The 19,269-nt window shown below is 44.4% G+C and overlaps 1 protein-coding gene across 1 annotated transcript; it reads right to left on the bottom strand.

The window, feature by feature from the left end:
• Positions 1-480: 480 nt before the first annotated feature.
• On the bottom strand, positions 481-18,247 carry LOC134970018 (RNA-binding protein 4B-like). The gene is made up of 2 exons (XM_063946133.1): positions 18,118-18,247; positions 481-4,045 (listed from the first exon to the last, which is right to left on the bottom strand). The coding sequence occupies exon 2, from the start codon at positions 4,000-4,002 to the stop codon at positions 2,974-2,976; it is 1,029 nt and encodes a 342-aa protein (XP_063802203.1). The 5' UTR covers positions 4,003-4,045; positions 18,118-18,247; the 3' UTR covers positions 481-2,973.
• Positions 18,248-19,269: the final 1,022 nt, after the last annotated feature.

The following is a 19,269-nucleotide window of genomic DNA, read 5'->3' as shown; positions in this document are numbered from 1 at the left end:
AGCATTAAGCAGCTTGTCCATAGTTTGTAGCTGCTGATACCTTCAACATAGCCCCCTTCACTAATTAACCACAACCTTCTTTTAATTGACAAGTCTGGACTGTAAAGGTCTTGGGTGAATCAGTCTATTATACATATTCATGAGCTGCAATCCAAACTGTGTATTGGCAAGCCTTGCACAACAAAGAAATGTTATTTTGGAACATCAATTAATTCCAATACATAGACACAATACCTAACAATGGGGGTAATTCCAAGGTGATCGCAGCAGGAAATTTGTTAGCAGTTGGGCAAAACCATGTGCACTGCAGGGGGGGCAGATATAACATGTGCAGAGAGAGTTAGATTTGGGTGGGTTATTTTGTTTCTGTGCATGGTAAATACTGGCTGCTTTATTTTTACACTGCAATTTAGATTGCAGATTGAACACACCACACCCAAATCTAACTCTCTCTGTACATGTTATATCTGCCTCCCCTGCAGTGCACATGGTTTTGCCCAACTGCTAACAGAAATCCTGCTGCGATCAACTCAGAATTACCCCTTATGTTATTGGGAATTTTGTTGTCTGGATTTTTCTTTATCTATTGCTAAATCTTACATGAAGATCAGATCACATTATAAAACGAGACTACAGGAATAGATTATTATAAGGATTTCAAAACCATTCTCTCCCCACAGCCCTACTGCTGCCTGCTAATGTATTACATACTTTGCCTATTTAACCTGTGATATTTAAACTTATTGTGTTTGTAACTTAAAAATAAACAATACACATTATGTTGTTTTCATTATATATATATATATATATATATATATATATATATGTTAAAACGTATTGATTTATTGTTAAACCAGGCCTGTGATATATTATTCAGCACTACAATATGTACATATTACTGATCTCATAATCAGCATAATCATCATAAAACCCTACATAATCTATGTGTTTTCCCTGTTCTGGTGTGTTGCTTCTTGTCAACTACAAAACCAGCCAGCTTTTGCCCTCTGCATCCTGCAGTTTACTACAGATGATTGGCCTGTTGTGTTTTCTTAGGCTGGGTACACACCAGACAGATATGTCGGTGGCCCCGCCGGCACGCCGACCGAGCAGCCGATCATGGTAAGTGTACACTCTTGATCAGCACTCAATATGTGATTCCCCATCATGCAACTGGATGGGCATATGAATTTGCCTGCCCAGCTGTGATGTCGGCCCCCGCAGCAATTGCCGAATGCCCGTGCACACAACACAATGCGTGGCAGAAATATCGACCATCAGTTGTGCTTCCGGGCCAACGCAATATGTCTGTGAACGATGCACCCAAGATATATTGGCTGTTCAATTAAACAGCAGATATACTGGCCAGTATGTACCCAGCATTACATTCCTCCTGTCTTATAGGAAAAAATATGTATTCCTTTATGCTGGCTTTTCATGTGCTTTGCCATGTGCTAGCTTTATACAAACTTAAATATTATGTTAAAATCACTCAACAACTACGTCATACTAAACAGTCAGTAGTTGACAAAGTACATTTGCAAGGCTGCTTAGTCCTGGTGCAGTGTATTGAATATATTGTTTTCCAAGTCACTGTTTATTAGCTAACCTTCAGCGCCGGTGCTCGTGTTTAATATACTATATCATCAAGAGAACCTAAGCAATACTTTTTGCACGTGACATACGGTGTGACAGTTATAGTTTACAAGTCAACTGCTCAATGAGTGTGTATATATGTGTGTGTGTGTATATATATATATATATATATATATATATATATATATATATATATAATACCAAAATCCTAGGAAGGAAAAGCGAAAAGCGGCACTCATCCACTCTTAAGAAAGCAATAATAGGTGCAGTTTATCCTCACGACATTTCAAGGCCACAGGGGCCTTTTCATCAGGTGCTTTCTTAAGACAGGATGAGTGCCGCTTTTCGCTTTTCCTTCCTAGGATTTTGGTATTGTATTGACTGTTATTTTGGAAGGCACCCTGGCATTAGTATTGTTCCCAGAGTGCCACTTCTACATGCAAATATATATATATATATATATATATATATATATACAGGTTGAGTATCCCATATCCATATATTCCGAAATACGGAATATTCCGAAATACGGACTTTTTTGAGTGAGAGTGAGATAGTGAAACCTTTGTTTTTTGATGGCTCAATGTACACAAACTTTGTTTAATACACAAAGTTATTAAAAATATTGTATTAAATGACCTTTAGGCTTTGTGTATAAGGTGTATATGAAACATAAATGAATTGTGTGAATGTAGACACACTTTGTTTAATGCACAAAGTTATAAAAAATATTGTCTAAAATGACCTTCAGGCTGTGTGTATCGGTGTATATGTAACATAAATGCATTCTGTGCTTAGATTTAGGTCCCATCTCCATGATATCTCTTTATGGTATGCAATTATTCCAAAATACGGAAAAATCCGATATCCAAAATACCTCTTGTCCCAAGCATTTTGGATAAGGGAGACTCAACCTGTATATATATATTTATACATAAAAAAAAAATATATATATATATATATACAGTATGTATATATATATGATATATATATATATATATACGTGTGTGTGTGTGTGTGTGTGTGTGTGTGTGTGTGTGTGTGTGTGTGTGTGTGTGTTTATATATATATAATCACATGATTAAACAAATGAAAAAAGTGAACTCCTAATTATGGAGAAACATGCTGTATGCTATATTTCAGACTAACCATGTAAGGATAGATATTTTTCTTTTTTTATCACAAAGACGGTATATTAACCAGTTTCCCATTTGCTGCCTTTCTCATGCTGTCTATGCTTACTGGGGTTGATAGAGCTCTAAATCCCATCAGTCACTTACAGTAACTATGAACAAATTTCTTTCATCTCTTTGCAAACTCTGTAGAGAGTGAAAAAAGCAGACTGGGAAAATGGCGGTGTAGGTGGATTTGTGTGGCTTAATAAGTTTGGCTGTACTGGCCTGCATACCCGTTAGCATATTTCTCGTAGTACTCAGCGGGACTGTAGCCTGCTGCTCCCAAGCTATACTGAGAGAAAGCAGAGGCGTAGGCTTGGCTGTAACTCTGGCTGTAGGCTTGAGATGCACCATATGGATCGGCATACTGTGCCATTACTGCGGCCGCTGCTGCTGCTGTTCTTCTCCCTACGGGGCTTCTGTCCCTGTATGCAGCCGGAGCTAAAGCTGCACTTATCGATGGTGGAGCTGGAGGGGCCGCAGCTACAGGTGCCGTAGGCAGTGCGGCAGCAGCTGCAGCCATTACCGCTGCTGGAGTCAGAGCTCTATCATATGTAGCACGAGCTCCAAGCCCACTTCTGTCATAGAAGTCATAGGTGTACCTCTCATAGTACTCCCTCTCATACCAAGAACGAGGCGGAAATGGTGAGAAAGGAGGTGGGGGTGGTGGAAGGCGCCCACGGTGAAAGTAATACGCAGGTGGTGGAGGAGGAGGTGGCGGTGGTGGACCTGTTGGGGCTCCCACCACAGTTACAGAGCCTAACTTGGAGCTCTTTGGTGCATTGTTGCTCTTGGACAGTGTCACGAAAATCTTCTGGTCCTCTAGAGGCGTGTCATTAAGGTGCAAAATGGCATCCATGGCTTCCCTCTCCTTGGCCATGTGCACAAAAGCATAATTTTTGACAATGTCACACTCTACCACTTTGCCAAACTTCTCAAACAACTCCTTCACTTGTGATGTAGTTGCCCTGCTTGAGACGTTGCCCACATATATTTTGGTGGCATTGCGTATCTTCGATGTTGCATATTCCACAGTAAGATGGGAACCATAAAACTCCTGTTTGTGCAGCTCACCTATGGCTCGGTGGGCATCTTGCTCACGCTCCATATGGACAAAGGCATAGTTTTTGAGGATATCACACTCATTCACCTGACCATATCTTTCGAAAAGCTTCTTTAACTCCTCAGGGGAAGCAGATGGTGACACACCGCCAACAAAAATCTTCACCATGGCTCAGGGGTAGTGTTTGAGGATACACCAATGCTTTCTTCCCCTTTTAGTTAAAACATAAAAATGCAATAAATAAACAGACAATGTTTTATAAATAAAAAATAAGAATTTACTTACCGATAATTCTATTTCTCGTAGTCCGTAGTGGATGCTGGGGACTCCGTCAGGACCATGGGGATTAGCGGCTCCGCAGGAGACAGGGCACAAAAGTAAAAGCTTTAAGGATCAGGTGGTGTGCACTGGCTCCTCCCCCTATGACCCTCCTCCAAGCCTCAGTTAGGATACTGTGCCCGGACGAGCGTACACAATAAGGAAGGATTTTGAATCCCGGGTAAGACTCATACCAGCCACACCAATCACACTGTACAACCTGTGATCTGAACCCAGTTAACAGCATGATAACATCGGCGCCTCTGAAAAGATGGCTCACAACAATAATAACCCGATTTTTGTAACAATAACTATGTACAAGTATTGCAGACAATCCGCACTTGGGATGGGCGCCCAGCATCCACTACGGACTACGAGAAATAGAATTATCGGTAAGTAAATTCTTATTTTCTCTGACGTCCTAAGTGGATGCTGGGGACTCCGTCAGGACCATGGGGATTATACCAAAGCTCCCAAACGGGCGGGAGAGTGCGGATGACTCTGCAGCACCGAACGAGAGAACTCCAGGTCCTCCTCAGCCAGGGTATCAAATTTGTAGAATTTTGCAAACGTGTTTTCCCCTGACCAAGTAGCAGCTCGGCAAAGTTGTAAAGCCGAGACCCCTCGGGCAGCCGCCCAAGATGAGCCCACCTTCCTTGTGGATTGGGCATTTACAGATTTTGGCTGTGGCAGGCCTGCCACAGAATGTGCGAGCTGAATTGTACTACAAATTCAACGAGCAATCGTCTGCTTAGAAGCAGGAGCACCCAGCTTGTTGGGTGCATAAGGTATAAACAGCGAGTCAGACTTTCTGACTCCAGCCGTCCTGGAACATATATTTTCAGGGCCCTGACAACGTCTAGCAACTTGGAGTCCTCCAAGTCCCTAGTATCCGCAGGTACCACAATAGGTTGGTTCAGGTGAAACGCTGACACCACCTTAGGAAGAAACTGGGGACGAGTCCGCAGTTCTGCCCTGTCCGAATGGAAAATCAGATATGGGCTTTTGTAAGACAAAGCCACCAATTCTGACACTCGCCTGGCCGAGGCCAGGGCCAACCGCATGGTCACTTTCCATGTGAGATATTTAAAATCCACAGATTTGAGCGGTTCAAACCAATGTGATTTGAGGAATCCCAACACTACGTTGTGATCCCACGGTGCCACTGGAGGCACAAAAGGGGCTGTATATGCAATACTCCCTTAACAAACGTCTGGACTTCAGGAACTGAAGCCAATTCTTTCTGGAAGAAAATCGACAGGGCCGAAATCTGAACCTTAATGGACCCCAATTTGAGGCCCATAGACACTCCTGTCTTCAGGAAATGCAGGAATCGACCGAGTTAAAATTCCTCCGTGGGGGCCCTCCTGGCCTCACACCACGCAACAATTTTTCGCCAAATACGGTGATAATGTTGTGCGGTCCCCTCCTTCCTGGCTTTGATCAGGATAGGAATGACTTCCTCCGGAATGCCTTTTTCCTTCAGGATCCGGCGTTCAACCGCCATGCCGTCAAACGCAGCCGCGGTAAGTCTTGGAACAGCAGGTCCCTTCTTAGCGGCAGAGGCCATGAGTCCTCTGTGAGCATCTCTTGAAGTTCCGGGTACCAAGTCCTTCTTGGCCAATCCAGAGCCACGAGTATAGTTCTTACTCCTCTCCGTCTTATAATTCTCAGTACCTTGTGTATGAGAGGCAGAGGAGGGAACACATACACTGACTGGTACACCCACGGTGTTACCAGAGCGTCCACAGCTATTGCCTGAGGGTCTCTTGACCTGGCGCAATACCTGTCCAGTTTTTTGTTCAGGCGGGACGCCATCATGTCCACCTTTGGTCTTTCCCAATGGTTCACAATCATGTGGAAGACTTCCCGATGAAGTCCCCACTCTCCCGGGCGTCGGAATGAACACTGCTGACAGTGCTATCACCTGATTTTCCGCCCAGCGAAGAATCCTTGCAGTTTCTGCTATTGCCCTTCTGCTTCTTGTGCCGCCCTGTCTGTTTACGTGGGCGACTGCCGTGATGTTGTCCCACTGGATCAATACCGGCTGACCTTGAAGCAGAGGTCTTGCTAAGCTTAGAGCATTGTAACTTGCCCTTAGCTCCAGTATATTTATGTGGAGATAATTCTCCAGACTTGATCACACTCCCTGGAAATTTTTTCCCTGTGTGACTGCTCCCCAGCCTCTCAGGCTGGCATCCCTGGTCACCAGGACCCTTCCTGAATGCCGAATCTGCGGCCCATTAGTAGATGAGTACTTTGCAGCCACCGCAGAAGAAACACCCTTGTCCTTGGAGACAGGGTTATCCGCTGATGCATCTGAAGATGCGATCCGGACCATTTTTCCAGCAGATCCCACTGAAAAATTCTTGCGTGAAAACTGCCGAATGGAATCGCTTCGTAAGAAGCCACCATTTTACCCAGGACCCTTGTGCAATGATGCACTGACACTTTTCCTGGTTTTAGGAGGTTCCTGACTAGCTCGGATAACTCCCTGGCTTTCTTCTCCGGGAGAATCATCCCTAGGAACAGCCGATGTGTCGTCGGAAACAACTGCGGTTTTGGAATATTTAGAATCCACCCGTGCTGTCGTAGAACTACTTGAGATAGTGCTACTCCGACCTCCAACTGTTCTCTGGACCTTGCTCTTATCAGGAGGTCGTCCATTTTCTTTGAAGAAGAATCATCATTTCGGCCATTACCTTGGTAAAGACCCGGGGTGCCGTGGACAATCCAAACGGCAGCGTCTGAAACTGATAGTGACAGTTCTGTACCACGAACCTGAGGTACCCTTGGTGAGAAGGGCAAATTGGGACATGGAGGTAAGTATCCCTGATGTCCCGGGACACCCTATAGTCCCCTTCTTCCTGGTTCGCTATCACTGCTCTGAGTGACTCCATCTTGATTTGAACCTTTGTAAGTGTTCAAATATTTCAGATTTAGAATAGGTCTCACCGAGCCTTCTGGCTTCAGTACCACAACATAGTGTGGAATAATACCCCTTTCCTTGTTGTAGGAGGGGTACTTTGATTATCACCTGCTGGGAATACAGCTTGTGAATTGTTTCCAATACTGCCTCCCTGTCGGAGGGAGACGTTGGTAAAGCAGACTTCAGGAACCTGCGAGGGGGAAACGTCTCGACTTTCCAATCTGTACCCCTGGGATACTACTTGTAGGATCCAGGGGTCCTGTACGGCCCCAGCGTCATGCTGAGAAACTTGGCAGAAGCGGTGGAGGGCTTCTGTTCCTGGGAATGGGCTGCCTGCTGCAGTCTTCTTCCCTTTCCTCTATCCCTGGGCAGATATGACTCTTATGGGGACGAAAGGACTGAGGCTGAAAAGACGGTGTCTTTTTCTGCAGAGATGTGACTTAGGGTAAAAACGGTGGATTTTCCAGCAGTTGCCGTGGCCACCAGGTCCGATGGACCGACCCCAAATAACTCCTCCCCTTTATACGGCAATACTTCTTTGTGCCGTTTGGAATCTGCATCACCTGACCACTGTCGTGTCCATAAACATCTTCTGGCAGATATGGACATCGCACTTACTCTTGATGCCAGAGTGCAAATATCCCTCTGTGCATCTCGCATATATAGAAATGCATCCTTTAAATGCTCTATAGTCAATAAAATACTGTCCCTGTCAAGGGTATCAATATTTTTAGTCAGGGAATCCGACCAAGCCACCCCAGCTCTGCACATCCAGGCTGAGGCGATCGCTGGTCGCAGTATAACACCAGTATGTGTGTATATACTTCTTAGGATATTTTCCTTGAGGACGGCCCTATCTGGAGACGGTACCGCCACTTGTTTTGATAAGCGTGTGAGCGCCTTATCCACCCTAAGGGGTGTTTCCCAACGCGCCCTAACTTCTGGCGGGAAAGGGTATACCGCCAATAATTTTCTATCGGGGCAAACCCACGCATCATCACACACTTCATTTAATTTATCTGATTCAGGAAAAACTACAGGTAGTTTTTTCACACCCCACATAATACCCTTTTTTGTGGTACTTGTAGTATCAGAAATATGTAACACCTCCTTCATTGCCCTTAACAAGTAACATGTGGCCCTAAAGGAAAATACGTTTGTTTCTTCACCGTCGACACTGAAATCAGTGTCCGTGTCTGTGTCGACCGACTGAGGTAAATGGGCGTTTTAAAGCCCCTGACGGTGTTTGAGACGCCTGGACAGGTACTATTTTGTTTGCCGGCCGTCTCTGTTGACATTATCACGTAATTCCTTGAATAAGCCATCCATTCCGGTGTCGACTCCCTAGAGAGTGACATCACCATTACAGGCAATTGCTCCGCCTCCTCACCAACATCGTCCTCATACATGTCGACACACACGTACCGACACACAGCACACACACAGGGAATGCTCTGATAGAGGACAGGACCCCACTAGCCCTTTGGGGAGACAGAGGGAGAGTTTGCCAGCACACACCAAAAACGCTATAATTATACAGGGACAACCTTTATGTAAGTGTTTTTCCCTTATAGCATTTTAATATATATAGTCATATCGCCAAATAAGTGCCCCCCCTCTCTGTTTTAACCCTGTTTCTGTAGTGCAGTGCAGGGGAGAGCCTGGGAGCCTTCCCACCAGCATTTCTGTGAGGGAAAATGGCGCTGTGTGCTGAGGAGAATAGGCCCCGCCCCCTTTTCGGCGGGCTTCTTCTCCCGTTTTTCTGAGACCTGGCAGGGGTTAAATACATCCATATAGCCCCCAGGGGCTATATGTGATGTATTTTTAGCCAGAATAAGGTACTATCATTGCTGCCCAGGGCGCCCCCCCCAGCGCCCTGCACCCTCAGTGACCGCTGCTATGAAGTGTGCTGACAACAATGGCGCACAGCTGCAGTGCTGTGCGCTACCTTATGAAGACTGAAAAGTCTTCTGCCGCCGGTTTCTGGACCTCTTCATTTTTCGGCATCTGCAAGGGGGTCGGCGGCGCGGCTCCGGGACGAACCCCAGGGTGAGACCTGTGTTCCGACTCCCTCTGGAGCTAATGGTGTCCAGTAGCCTAAGAAGCCAATCCATCCTGCACGCAGGTGAGTTCACTTCTCTCCCCTAAGTCCCTCGATGCAGTGAGCCTGTTGCCAGCAGGACTCACTGAAAATAAAAAACCTAACAAAACTTTTACTCTAAGCAGCTCTTTAGGAGAGCCACCTAGATTGCACCCTTCTCGGCCGGGCACAAAAATCTAACTGAGGCTTGGAGGAGGGTCATAGGGGGAGGAGCCAGTGCACACCACCTGATCCTTAAAGCTTTTACTTTTGTGCCCTGTCTCCTGCGGAGCCGCTAATCCCCATGGTCCTGACGGAGTCCCCAGCATCCACTTAGGACGTCAGAGAAATGTATATTTTTTGTTCTCTTTATATTTTTTGAAGCCCAATATTTGTAATTTAGCATATAAAAAAACAGAAGCAGATGATAATTATGAGAATCATGAGTACCAGTGTTCCAACTCTGCCTGTTGTTGATTTTGTGATAAAGTAAACACAAGAAATGGTACCTAGAGATGCACACAATGCTGAAGTAAGATTTCCAACAACAGTTGTGTAATCTAGTAATGTGGATGGAAATGACAAACAAAAATCATGAAAACACCCTATCGATGGGGTTCAGTATGATTTACCGACGGATACAATAACGACGGTCATAATCCCGACAGCCATTGACCTACAGTCAAAATACCAACACAGTCAAAATACTGACATTCATTATGCCAACATGTTCAAAATGCTGACATAGAATACCGACATGAGATTTTCTGGTTTTGTGTGTCCATGTCGACATGGACACCATCTATGTGTACTCACTGCGCTCGCCACACTATTATATTCTCCCTCCCTGGGATGGTAAGGTGTGAACAAGTCTGTTTTTGGATAAAAATCCTTAAAAACGCACGTCGGCATTTTTAAGTGTCGACATTTCAAATGTCTGTATTCTGACTTTGGGGTATATTCAATAAGAGTCGGGTCCATTCCGACATGCAGTTGTCGGAATGGACCCGACAACCCCTATTCAAAAGAGCGGCCAAATCCGACTGTCTGATTTGGCAGCTCCCGGTGTCCTGTCCTGCTGCTGTCAGCAGCGGGGGGAGCTGTCAGCGGCACCGGGGGAAGGGAGCTGACTGTGGCTGGACGCCGAGAGCAGGTCATGTCAGCGGCGCTGGGCACCGGGAGAAGGAAATGTCTGTAGCGCTGGGCACTGGGAGCAGGTGATGTCAGCGGCGCTGGGCGCCGGGAGCAGGTGATGTCTGTGGCGCTGGGTGCCGGGAGCAGGAGATGTCAGTGGCGCTGGCCGCCGGTGATGTCTGTGGCGCTGGGCGCCGGGAGCAGATGATGTCTGTGGCGACAGGGGAGGGGGGGGGGTAGGGGAAGGGGAAGAGAGAGAGCAGCGTTGGAGACGGAGCGGACGGGGGAGAAGAGGAGGAGACGGGGGAGCAGCGGCTGCAGCAGCGTAACAACAGGAGGCTCACGGCAGCGTCCACCCGGCTCCAGCTAGCTTGACGTCGCTTGCTGGAGCCGGGTGGACGCTGCCGCTGGGTCCCTGCTCTCCCCGCTGCTCCCCCGTCTCCTGCTCTCAGCTCACTCATCTCAATCCGACTTTTTTGAAAGTCGGATTGAGATTGTCGGAAACGGGGCTAAAACCTGTCGGGTTTGGCCCTGCTTCCGACAATGCACGCTGATCAACGTGCATTCCGATAGCATTCCGACAAGGTCGGTTTCCCGACTTGTCGGAATAAATGGGGCCGTAATGAATAGATCGGAACCCCTTCCGACCTAAAACTGTCGGAAACTGACGTCTTTCCGACAAGACGGCAGCTTCCGACAGTTATTGAATATACCCTTATGTCAGCATTTTGAACATGTCGGCATAATGAATGTCGGTATGTTGACCGTGTCAGTATTTTGACTGCGGGATTATGACTGTCGGTATTATGTCCGACTGTAAATCAGCTGCTACCCTCTCTGTGACATCATCCTAAGAATACAGTACACCACTAACTGCCATCTGATTTCTCTTGCAGTGAGTTGTGTTTACAAACATGACAATCAAACCATAGCATGCACTGGTGCCTCCTACATGGCAGTTTAGTGACTTGGAAAATGGAATATTCACAAATTTTTGTGAGGTGAAGATTTCTGCGGGAATAGTTAAAGATTTCTTCAATAAAGTGAAATATTTCTGATAATAATCACATACTGTAGCTGCTAATTTGGATGGAATTGGTTGAATAATAGACACATACCCACAGGGGCGTAGCCAGAACTTTGTGGGCCCCATAGCAACATTCTGAAGGGGTCCCCCATCCCAATGCTTCTAGAGAGACACTTCTCTGCAGCAGTTGTTAATTTTATGCCCTATAGTAGTGCCCTAGTTTCTTTTATGAATCGCAGTAGTGATTAAGTTCACCCTATGTCGCATTTCAGTGCTGCCAGTAGACATCATGCCGCACAGTACCCCCAATTCACATTATGATATATAGTGCTCCCCGCTCATATTGTGCCTCATTATAGTGACCCGGTTCATATTATATAACATTAAAATGCCCTACAGTTAATTTTATACCACAATACAATGAGCAGGTCCAGGGGCATAGCTAGATATATTGCAGGCCCCAAGGAAAAAGTTTGAAAGGACCCATACGTACCACCCAATGGCGAAAAAAAATATTATATAACACATGTAACTTTGACAGGGAAGGTAGGCCCCTCTTAGCTCTGGGCCCCATAGCAGCTGCACTGCCTGCACCTATGGTAGCTACGCCCTTGCGTACCCAGCTCAGCAAAGATAGCATGTGGGCCTGCTTTACTCTTGACCACAACAGTTGTATATGTGCCTGCTTTACACAAGAAAGTAGCTTTAGTGGGCCCAGGTCATATAGTTGTCTACCAATACGAACTTGGGCTCTGGCATAATATGTACTAGGGATACTGTCTAGCATAATGGGAACTGGAAGTACTGTGTGGCATAATGTGAACTGAAGGCACTTGATGGTATAATATGAACTGGGCAAATTTGTGGCTAAGGCACTACGGGATACGGTCGTTAGGTCGACACAGCTTAGGTTGACCACTGAAGGTCTACATGCATTAAGTCGACATGGTCAAAAGGGCGAACTAGAAATACTTACAGCAAGCAAACAGTATGATATTATAGGCATTACTGAAACTTGATGGGACGAATCTCATGATTGGACAGTCAATCTAGAGGGCTATACACTGTTTAGGAGAGACAGACTAAACAAAAATGGTGAAGGGGTGTGTCTTTACGTAAAGCCGTTTTTAAAACCTGATATACGGGAAGATATTCAGGAGGGGACTGTAGACACTGTCGAGACATTATGGGTAGAAATTGCATGCGGGGAAAAAGGAATAAAAAAGTTAGTATTGGGTGTATGCTATAGGCCGCCTGGTATCAACGTATCTGATGAGGAATTGTTACTAAAGCAAATTGAAAGAGCAGCAGGAGTAGGAGACATAGCAGTGATGGGAGATTTTAACTATCCAGAGATAAACTGGAAAAACGATTCATGTGATACTGCTAGGGGCAATATGTTTTTAAACACACTTAATGATAACTACTTAGTTCAACTAATTGAGGAACCAACTAGGTACAATGCAATCTTAGACCTGGTATTAACAAACAATGGGGATTTGGTATCAGGTATTATAGTAGGGGAACCCATAGGAAACAGCGACCACAATATGGTCATTCAATATCAGTTTTCATAAACAGCCCTATACTGGCTCAACTAGGACTCTTAACTTTAGCAAAGCGAATTTTGAAAAGATGTGGGTATTTTTCAGGGATATTGAATGGGAAGGTTTGTTTTTAGGAAAAAATACTACGGAGAAATGGGAGGTACTAAAATTCCTGCTAGCTAAAAATACACTCAAATTTATTCCTACGAGCAGCAAAAAAAGGAATAAAATCATAAACCGATGTGGCTTAACAAAAAGATAAAGGAACTTATGGGCAAGAAAAGGCGAGCATTTAAAAAATACAAATCTGACGGGGAAGCAGAGTCATTTCAGCACTATAAGGAATGTAATAAAATTTGCAAAAAGGAAATAAGAGCGGCTAAAGTAGAAACTGAAAAACTAGTAGCAAAGGAAAGCAAAGCGAATACCCAAAAAATCTTTAAATACATTAATAGCAAGAGATTAAAGAAGGAGAGTATAGGCCCTTTAAAAGACAAGTTGGGAGTCTTAAGCAAAAATGATAATGACATAGCAGACACGCTAAATGAGTTTTTTTCAACAGTATTTACTAGAGAGGACCCAATTCAGGGACTAATACATAATCTCAGTAATGAGAATATCCCACTGATAGGTACTTATTTAAGCGAGGAAGTAGTCTGTGACCGATTAAAACATTTAAAGATTAATAAATCACCAGGTCCCGATGGTATTCACCCAAGGGTTCTAATGGAGCTTCACTCTGAACTTACAAAACCGCTATTTTTGATCTTTAAGGATTCAGTAATATCAGGTATGGTTCCCAAAGACTGGCGTATAGCAGAAGTAGTGCCTATATTCAAAAAGGGAGGTAAAGCTGAACCAGGTAATTATAGACCAGTTAGTCTTACATCTATAGTGGGGAAAGTATTGGAAGGTATTCTAAGAGATAGTATTCAGAAGTTCCTTGAAGTCAATAAGGTCATTAAAAGGAATCAACATGGGTTTATGAAGGACAGATCCTGTCAAACCAACTTACTTGGATTTTATGAAACAGTAAGCGCAAACCTAGATCAGGGTAAAGAGGTGGATGTAATCTTTTTAGATTTTGCCAAAGCATTCGACACTGTACCACACATGAGACTTATCTACAAGCTACAAGAATCAGGGCTAGGAAGCACAATATGCACTTGGGTCAAAAACTGGTTAGATAATAGGGAGCAGCGCGTTGTGGTTAATGGATCTTTTTCAACTTGGACTGAAGTGCTAAGTGGTGTGCCGCAAGGCTCAGTATTAGGACCGCTATTGTTCAATATTTTCATTAACGACCTAACAGAAGGTCTAGAGAGCATGGTGTAAATTTTTGCAGATTATACCAAATTGTGTTAAGTTATAAATGCGGAGGGGGATGCTGAGTCGCTTCAGAACGATTTAGTTAAATTAGAAGCTTGGGCAGCGAAATGGAGAATGCGCTTCAATACAGACAAGTGTAAGGTAATGCACTGTGGTAACAAGAACAAAAATAACACCTACCTTCTAAACCTACTAAATGTGGTAAAATTAGGGGATTCTGTACTGGAAAAGGACTTATGTGTCCTCATAGATAGCAAACTGAGCAGTATTACCCAAAGTAAGACTGCAGCAAAGAAGGCTAATAAGATATTAGCATGCATAAAACGGGGAATTGTTGCTAGGGACGAGAGTATTATACTCCCGTTATATAAATCCCTTGTGAGGCCACACCTTGAATACTGTGTACAATTCTGGGCACCTTACTGCAAAAAGGATATCCTGGAGCTAGAAAAGGTTCAAAGGCGGGCGACCAAACTAATTAAGGGTATGGAGACGCTGGAATACGAGGAAAGGCTTGCAAGACTAGGCATGTTTACACTGGAAAAGAGGAGATTAAGAGGGGACATGATCAACATTTACAAATATATAAGGGGACAATATACAGATCTTGCGCAGGACCTGTTTTTGGTTAGATCAACACAGAGAACTCGTGGACACTCGCTCAGGTTAGAGGAGAGTCCGCACAATACGGCGTAAAGGCTTTTTTACGGTAAGGACGATACGTGTTTGGAATTCCCTGCCTGAGGGAGTTGTAATGGCCGACTCAGTCAACACCTTTAAGAATGAGTTAGATAAATTCCTAATGGATAAGGATATCCAGGGTTACGGGGCATAGTCACGCACTATGGTTATTATAAAAAAGAGGGGTAAAACGTAACGGCAGTCATCAACTTCAGTAAAAATGTTATACAAAATAATCGTGCATAGACCACAAATAGGTTGAACTCGATGGACAATTGTCTTTTTTCAACCTTAGATACTATGTTACTATGTGATTAGCTCGACATGTACTAGGTCGACAGGTCAAAAGGTCGACATGAGTTTCTTTAAAAAAAATCCATCTTTTGACTTTTTCCATACTTGACGTTTCACTTGGACTACGATTGGAACGGTAACCTGTGCCGAGCTAAGCGAGGCACCTTGCCCGAATCATGGCGAGTGAAGTAAGCCATGCGAGGGGACACGGTGCACTAATTGGGGTTCCCCGTCACTTTACGAAGAAAACGACACCAAAAACAATCCAAAAACTCATGTTGACCTTTTCACCTAGTACATGCGACCTAATCCCCATGTCGACCTAGTGCATGTCGACCTAATGCACATGTCGTCCTTCAGTGGTCGACCTAATGACTGTCGACCTAAGTTGGGTCGACCCAATGACCCATACCCGGCACTACTATGGGACATAAGATGAACTAGGGCACTACTATGGGGCATAAAATGAACTGGGGCATTGCTATGGGGCATAAAATGAACTAGGGCTCAACTATGGGGCATAAAATGAACAAGGACACTACTATGGAGCATAAAATGAACTAGGGCACTACTATGGGGCATAAAATGAACTAGGGCACTACTATGGGGCATAAAATGAACTAGGGCAGAGAGGCATCCCTCTAAAAACACTTAGGCCCTTCAAAACATGGCTATGGGGCCCACAAAGTTCTGGCTACATCCTTGCCAGGAAGTGTGGCTTTACACAGTAATACAGGTTGAGTATCTCTTATCCAAAATGCTTGGGACCAGAAGTATTTTGGATATAGGATTTTTCCGTATTTTGGAATAATTGCATACCATAATGAGATATCATAGTGATGGGACCCAAGTCTAAGCACAGAGTGCATTTATGTTTCATATACACCTTATATACTCACAGCCTGAAGGTCATTTTAGCCAATATTTTTAATAACTTTGTGCATTAAACAAAGTGTGTGTACATTCACACAATACATTTATGTTTCATATACACCTTATACACACAGCCTGAAGGTCATTTAATACAATATTTTTAATCACTTTGTGCATTAAACAAAGTTTGTGTACATTGAGCCATCAGAAAACAAAGGTTTCACTATCTCACTCTCACTCAAAAAATTCCGTATTTCAGAATATTCCGTATTTCGGAATATTTGGATATGGGATACTCAACCTGTAGTAAAGACTAAAATTACACTACACAATTAATCCACAATAAAGCCCATGTCCAAATAGTGTTAATAATAACTAGGGTTAATAAATTTGTATTCAATTTAAGAAAAAAGCAATAGACTAGGGATACTACATAAATGATTGATTCCTCATCTTAAAATGATATTAATAATATTCAAGAAGAAGTGATATTACACACATTGTAGCGGAGAGTTCATTATTAGACAGTTTGCATTGTGCAGAATCAGGACACAAGTGCAGGGCCCATACAGTAATCATTTTGGTATATAGACTGATCAGTAGAATATCTACATATCCTGGTTTTCACGGTTCCGGTATGAATGGTCGACAATGTTAAGGTCAACACTCATTAGGTCAACCACTATTGGTCGACATTGACATGGGCGACATGGACAAATGGTCGACACATGAAAAGGTCGACATGAGGGGGTTTTTTTTTACTTTGCTTTTTTTTTTACTTTTTTTGGTGTCGTTTTCTGCGTAAAGTGACGGGGAACCCAATTAGTGCAGTTAGTGCACTCGCTCCGCTACCGCTGCGCTCGGCACTACAATCGTAGTACACGTGGATCGTAAAGTATGAAAAGGTTCCAAAAAAGAAAAAAGTGAAAAACTCATGGCACCCCTTTTCATGTGTCGACCTTTCATGTGTCGACCATTTGTACATGTCAACCATGTCAATGTCGACCAATAGTGGTCAACCTAATGAGTGTCGACTTTAATACTGTCGACCATCTGAACGGATACCGGTTTTCACAGTAAAGCTCAACTAGAGGATAAGAGGTAATGGGAATAAACACACAACTGATTATCCCATGTGGTGCCTAAAAGCAAGAACCGATGTTAGTAAACAGAAAAGTAAATGACGCAGGTCTCCTTGGCTTTATGTTAGAAAACACAAGGGGACCCTACATATATTTTATAGTAGACCACCACACCACCACTAGATAGCATCTGAAAATTAATTTATAAAAATATTAACATAACAACACTGTACTGAGAAATAAACTATAATATTTTATATATATATATATATACACACACACATTGGCCTATGGTAGAATTTATTTTTAAGCATCCCTATCAGCATCCTAATCTTCACCCCTCCATGCCCACCTTTCTTGGCATCTTTGCAAGCTGCTCGACTCCTATATTTTCATGGCATCCCTGCAAAATGCCCAGCACCCATCCTGTTGGGCATTCCTGTAAGCTGCCCAGCTCCCATCCTCTCAGTTTCATAGCATGCCTGCAAGCTGCCCAGCTCCGATGGCATCCATGCAACCTACCCAGCTCCCATCCTCCCATGGCATCCCTGCAAGCTGCCCAGCTCCCATCCTCCCATGGCATCCCTGCAAGCTGCCCAGCTCCCATCCTCCCATGGCATCCCTGCAAGCTGCCCAGCTCCCATCATCTCAGTCTCATAGCATTTCTGCAAGCTGCCCAGCTCCCATCCTCTGGTGGCATCCCTGCAACATGCCCAGCTCCCATCATCTGGTGGCATCCTCACAAGCTGCCCAGCTCCCATCCTCTGCTGCTCTGTTTACCGTCCAGGTGTCTCTCATCTCCCCGCCCTCCTTTGTTCTTATCCTCTCTGTAACGTAAGTTTTCCTATTGGTATCTCCATCACTGAATCATCCTCTCTACTGTATATGTCACACTTCCCACTACATTCAGTCTGTGCTGCCTTTACCCGCACATCAGTCACCATTATGTTTCCCTCAGCACTGTACTAGTAGCACAGTCACACACTCACTCTCCGCTTCTTCCCGTCGACTCGCCGTCGCCGCCGCCTCCTCCAAACACAATCCGACACACAAAAGATGGCCGGTCTGCCCTGCCACACGCCGGCAAGGCTACCGTCCCCTGGCAACGGCTACCCAATCACAACCGGGAGATACCCGACTGCACCGTCGGGGCCCCGCTGGCGTGAGCTCTCTAGTTTTCTCTTCTCCCAGACACACACGTTGCACAGTAGTGTCAGTGTCCGTGAATATTGGAAATTGGGAACACTTCCATTACAATTAGTTGCTAAATAAATGGTAAATATAAAAATGACGCCATACATTAATTATAAGAATCTTAATGTTCCCCTACTCCTCTTTAATACATTTTTATACAGAATAATTTAGGTCTTTTCATCAGTGTTCCATATAAAAGATATAAAAAAATGTTGTAATTGCTATAAAGCTGGGTACACATTGGGGGTCATTCCGAGTTGTTCGCTCGTTATTTTTTTTCGCAACGGAGCGATTAGTCGCTAATGCGCATGCGCAATGTCCGCAGTGCGACTGCGCCAAGTAAATTTGCTATGCAGTTAGGTATTTTACTCACGGCATTACGAGGTTTTTTCTTCGTTCTGGTGATCGTAATGTGATTGACAGGAAGTGGGTGTTTCTGGGCGGCAACTGGCCGTTTTATGGGTGTGTGTGAAAAAACGCTACCGTTTCTGGGAAAAACGCAGGAGTGGCTGGAGAAACGGAGGAGTGTCTGGGCGAACGCTGGGTGTGTTTGTGACGTCAAACCAGGAACGAAACTGACTGAACTGATCGCAGATGCCGAGTAAGTCTGGAGCTACTCAGAAACTGCTAAGAAGTGTCTATTCGCAATTCTGCTAATCTTTCGTTCGCAATTTTGATAAGCTAAGATTCACTCCCAGTAGGCGGCGGCTTAGCGTGTGCAAAGCTGCTAAAAGCAGCTTGCGAGCGAACAACTCGGAATGACCACCATTAGACGGTCTGTGTACCCAGCTGCCGGCAGATGCAATGAAACGCTATATTGCGCGGCCTGTACACACTGCAAGCTCTGGTGAACGACTGCACAATATATTGTTCCCCTACCACATCCAAATGCATGGGGTAGTCACATACCTCCCAAAGGGTAGCAGTTGATTTACCGATGGACACAA

The sequence above is a fragment of the Pseudophryne corroboree genome, chromosome 11 (assembly GCF_028390025.1).
Source record: "Pseudophryne corroboree isolate aPseCor3 chromosome 11, aPseCor3.hap2, whole genome shotgun sequence".
NCBI classification, from domain to species: Eukaryota; Metazoa; Chordata; class Amphibia; order Anura; family Myobatrachidae; genus Pseudophryne; species Pseudophryne corroboree.
Note: the sequence above shows the minus strand (reverse complement) of the source record. Positions and strands in the feature narration are given on the sequence as shown.

Excerpts from the sequence above, each read along its gene's own strand:
- LOC134970018 (XM_063946133.1), bottom strand. The coding sequence starts at position 4,002 with ATGGTGAAGATTTTTGTTGGCGGTGTGTCACCATCTGCTTCCCCTGAG.